General features: G+C 44.4%; 2 protein-coding genes across 2 annotated transcripts in view; both read left to right on the top strand.

Annotated features, from left to right (window-relative positions):
- LOC117727154 (NACHT, LRR and PYD domains-containing protein 12-like) overlaps positions 1–5,000 on the top strand; it is a 146,842-nt gene that overhangs the window by 26,469 nt on the left and 115,373 nt on the right.
- The window catches only part of LOC117727122 (NLR family CARD domain-containing protein 3-like), a 22,936-nt gene that overhangs the window by 9,095 nt on the left and 8,841 nt on the right, over positions 1–5,000 (top strand). Inside the window, exons 5-6 of the mRNA XM_034527198.1 lie at positions 2,502–2,675; positions 4,161–4,334. Coding sequence (XP_034383089.1) covers positions 2,502–2,675; positions 4,161–4,334 — 348 coding nt within the window. The remainder of the gene's footprint in view (positions 1–2,501; positions 2,676–4,160; positions 4,335–5,000) is intronic.

Raw genomic sequence — 5,000 nt, 5'->3', positions numbered from 1 at the left:
GTACTCTGACAGAAGCCAATCGAGTCCAATAATGAGATAAATGCAGTACTAAGGCAATCATTATCATTTTAATTTTAATTCTTTTTAATTTTAATTTTTTAAAATTTATTTTATCCACTTTATTCTATTTCTACTCCGTCTGTATATATAATATTCTTCTTGTTTTTTACTCTTTTATCTTATTTCTGTTCTTATACTACTTGTTTTACTTATTACTGTGAGCAATGCTGCTGTAATCCTGTAATTTCCCCACTGAGGGACTAATAAAGGATTATCTTATCTTATCTTATCTTATCTTATTATCAATATCCACATGAATATTAAAATCTCCTACAATAATAACCTTATCAGTTTTAAGGACTAAACTTGATAGAAACTCTGAACATTCAGATATAAATTCTGAATATGTACCTGGTGGCCGATACAGTATAACAAATAGGATTGGCTGTAATGTTTTCCAGGTTGGATGTGAAAGACTAAGAACAAGGCTTTCAAATGAGTTGTAGTTTAGTTTAGGTTTAGGATTCATTAATAGGCTTGAGTCAAAGATGGCTGCTACTCCACCTCCTCGGCCGGTGCCTCAAGGAATGTGAGTATTAATATGACTTGGAGGAGTTGATTCATTTAGGTTGACATATTCTTCATGCCTCAGCCAGGTTTCAGTAAGACACAATAAATCAATGTGATTGTCTGATATTAAATCATTTACTAATACAGCTCTAGATGACAGAGATCTAATATTTAGGAGTCCACATTTAATTCTCTTGTTTTGTTGCACTGTTGCAGTAGTGATGTTAACCTTTATGAGGTTATTTTGTATGACTCCACTTCTGGTTACTTTTGATTTAATTAATTTAAGTGGCCGTGGGACAGACACAGTCTCTATAGAGTTAAGGTTAAGGGTGGGTAACTGCTCGAATGGAAGTGCAGAGAAGGGTGGAAGACTACAACTCTGCTTCTGCTTCCTGATCTGAACTCTGGGTCATGGATTAAGTCCGTTAATCAACTTGGCCATGTTTGCAGAAATGAGACGCGCTCCATCCCAAGTGGGATGAATGCCGTCTCGACTCATCAGATCAGGCTTTCCCCAGAAAGTCTGCCAGTTATCTATGTAGCCCACATTGTTTGCTGGGCACCACCTGGACAACCAGCGGTTGAATGACGACATGCGGCTATACATGTCATCATTGATCAGATTGGGGAGAGGGCCAGAGAAAACTACGGTGTCCGACATTGTCTTGGCATAAGTACACACCGATTCCACATTAATTTTAGTGACCTCCGACCGCCGCAGTCGGGAGTCATTACCGCCGGCGTGTATTATAATCTTACTGTAACTACGCTCATCTTTAGCCAGCAGTTTTAAACAAGATTCAATGTCGCCCGCTCTGGCCCCCGGGATGCATATGACTTTGGTCCCTGGCTTCCCCATCTTCACGTTTCTGACTATGGAGCTACCTATAACCAGAGTGGGTTTCTCAGCGGGTGCGTCGCTGAGTGGGGAGAACTGGTTCGAAACGTGAAGAGGTTGGCGGTGCTCAGTGGACTTCTGTTTAGACTTAAAACCCCTTCGAACAGTCACCCAGCCATCCGGCTGCTCGGGGGCTGCCAGGGGACAGCTAACAGAGGCTAAAGCTAAAGGCTCCGCACCGGCTATGGGGGGTGGCGAGCTAGCGTAACTGTCTGAGCTTCGATGGTGCGGAGCCGTGCATCTAACCCACTTAGAACTGCCTCCAACCAGCAAATGAACTACACTTGTTGCATGTACCGTTATCATTAAGAAAGGCAGAGGAATAGCTCTACATGAGACACTCTGAGCAAGAGGGAGCGGGAGGAGGAGAAGAAAACATCGCTAGCTGCTAAGCTGGCAACCGAAAGTGATGCAATACGCTTACCGGAAGAGAGAGAGCGATGTGTTCAGGAACCTCACGAAGCACACGAAGCAATTTAATCACATAAAGAACCACACTTTTATTCATTTTGAATACAATAACTTCATTAAATATTATTATAATTTTGATACTGACTTGTTTCCAGAGCATTTGATATTTCTAAATAACTTTGTCATATTTCTGATCTGCTCTGAAGAATCTGGATCAATACTGATCAATACATTGTGTAACAGCTGTCAGTTAGCTGTCAGTTACAGAAAGCATCATCCATTCCACATCTTTTAGCACCCTGTTGTGCTCCAGGTTCATTTGAACATTTCTCTGATGAGTTATGAACGTTAATCTTGTGTGAAGTCCTGACTCCTCCTGCCGTGAGCTGCTTCTACACGTCTGCTACCAGCTGCAGGAAACCTTTAAAACCTGATCACATCTGATTGATTATGAACACATTGTTTCTGTCTTCTTCTCTTCTTCTTAGTGACATGATTTTAACAACATGTCTGTTTACAAAAGAAGAGGAAACAACATGAAAGACACTCATGTTGATGATGTAAATAATGATTCATTGTGTATTGATATGATAAACTCTGTTGTTTTGTGTGTTTTCAGTCTGTCATGGTGTGAGATCTCAGATGAAGGCTGTTCTTCTCTGGGATCAGCTCTGAAGTCAAACCCCTCCAGTCTGAGAGAACTGGATCTGAGAGGAAACAAGCTGCAGGATTCAGGAGTGAAGCTGCTGAGTGGTTTTCTGGAGAGTCCACATTGTAGTCTGGAGACTCTGAGGTGGGTTCACTGTCTGCTGCTAGTGTAGCACCTTCATGTTTAATCAATAACTATCTGATTGGTCTACGTATTGATCATCACGTGTTACATTTCCTGGTCATATGTTCCACTTCACATCAGCTGCCTCGTTGTCTGCATGTCATCCTCTACAATCATGAAATGTACAACTGGTCTGGATTCATGCTGCTGGTGGACTACTGAACAGGTCTACTGGGCACAGAGCCAGGGGGCCAAGGGTCAGGGGCCAAAAGGTCAGGGGTCAAGGGGTCAGGGGTCAAAGGGTCAAGGGACCAAAAGGTCAGGGGTCAAAGAGCCAGGGGTCAAAGGGTCAGGGGCCAAAGAGCCAGGGGTCAAAGGGTCGGGGGTCAAAGGGTCAGGGGCCAAAGAGCCAGGGGTCAAAGGGTCAGGGGACCAAAAGGTCAGGGGTCAAAGAGCCAGGGGTCAAAGGGTCAGGGGCCAAAGAGCCAGGGGTCAAAGGGTCGGGGGTCAAAGGGTCAGGGGCCAAAGAGCCAGGGGTCAAAGGGTCAGGGGACCAAAAGGTCAGGGGTCAAAGAGCCAGGGGTCAAAGGGTCAGGGGCCAAAGAGCCAGGGGTCAAAGGGTCGGGGTCAAAAGGTCAGGGGTCAAAGAGCCAGGGGTCAAAGGGTCAGGGGACCAAAAGGTCAGGGGTCAAAGAGCCAGGGGTCAAAGGGTCAGGTGACAAAGGGCCAGGGGTCAAAGGGTCAGGGGTCAAAGTGTGAGGGGTCAAAGGGTCAGGGGACCAAGGGTCAGGGGTCAAAGGGTGAGGGGCCCCCTGTCCTTCACCTCCAGAATGTCCCTCAAAGAGACACATAGAGTATTGATGAGTAAACTATATGTTCCATACTTTATTAATATTATATATATATATACTTGAGTGAGTCAATGTTCATCAATATAAAAAGAGTTATTTAATAATAATCCATTTAATTTATATAGTGCTTTTCAAGATACTCAAAGACACTTTACATTATATACCGTAGACACAGCTACGGGGAGCAATGCAGGGTTAAGTGTCTTGCTCAAGGACACATCGACTAGGGCGGGGATTGAACTGCCAACCCCTTGATTGAAAGACGGGCATGCTAACAACTGACCCACAGTCGCCCCGAATTTAATCACACATGAAGAACCAAACATTTATACATTGTGAATGAAATAACCGTTCAAATATTAGTTTAATGATCATTCTGATACGTTAATCTTGTGTGAAGTCCTGACTCCTCCTGCCGTGAGCTGCTTCTACACGTCTGCTACCAGCTGCAGGAAACCTTTAAAACCTGATCACATCTGATTGATTATGAACACATTGTTTCTGTCTTCTTCTCTTCTTCTTAGTGACATGATTTTAACAACATGTCTGTTTACAAAAGAAGAGGAAACAACATGAAAGACACTCATGTTGATGATGTAAATAATGATTCATTGTGTATTGATATGATAAACTCTGTTGTTTTGTGTGTTTTCAGTCTGTCAGACTGTGAGATCTCAGATGAAGGCTGTTCTTCTCTGGGATCAGCTCTGAAGTCAAACCCCTCCAGTCTGAGAGAACTGGATCTGAGAGGAAACAAGCTGCAGGATTCAGGAGTGAAGCTGCTGAGTGGTTTTCTGGAGAGTCCACATTGTAGTCTGGAGACTCTGAGGTGGGTTCACTGTCTGCTGCTAGTGTAGCACCTTCATGTTTAATCAATAACTATCTGATTGGTCTACGTATTGATCATCACGTGTTACATTTCCTGGTCATATGTTCCACTTCACATCAGCTGCCTCGTTGTCTGCATGTCATCCTCTACAATCATGAAATGTACAACTGGTCTGGATTCATGCTGCTGGTGGACTACTGAACAGGTCTACTGGGCACAGAGCCAGGGGGCCAAGGGTCAGGGGCCAAAGGGTCAGGGGTCAAAGAGCCAGGGGTCAAAGGGCCAGGGAACCAAAGGTCAGGTGACCAAAGGTCAGGGGTCAAAGGGACAGGGGCCCAAAAGGTCAGAGGTCAAAGAGCCAGGGGTCAAAGGGTCAGGGGCCAAATAGCCAGGGGTCAAAGGGTCAGGGGACCAAAAGGTCAGGGGTCAAAGAGCCAAGGGTCAAAGGGTCAGGGGACCAAGGGTCAGGGGCCAAAGAGCCAGGAGCCTAAGGGTCAGGGGCCAAAGGGTCAGGGCCCCCTGTCCTTCACCTCCAGAATGTCCCTCAGAGAGACACATAGAGTATTGATGAGTGAACTATATGTTCCATACTTTATTAATATTATATATATTCTATACTTGAGTGAGTCAATGTTCATCAATATAAAGAGTTATTTAATCACACGT

Source organism: Cyclopterus lumpus, chromosome 24 (assembly GCF_009769545.1).
Source record: "Cyclopterus lumpus isolate fCycLum1 chromosome 24, fCycLum1.pri, whole genome shotgun sequence".
In the NCBI taxonomy this organism is placed as follows: domain Eukaryota; kingdom Metazoa; phylum Chordata; class Actinopteri; order Perciformes; family Cyclopteridae; genus Cyclopterus; species Cyclopterus lumpus.
Note: the sequence above shows the minus strand (reverse complement) of the source record. Positions and strands in the feature narration are given on the sequence as shown.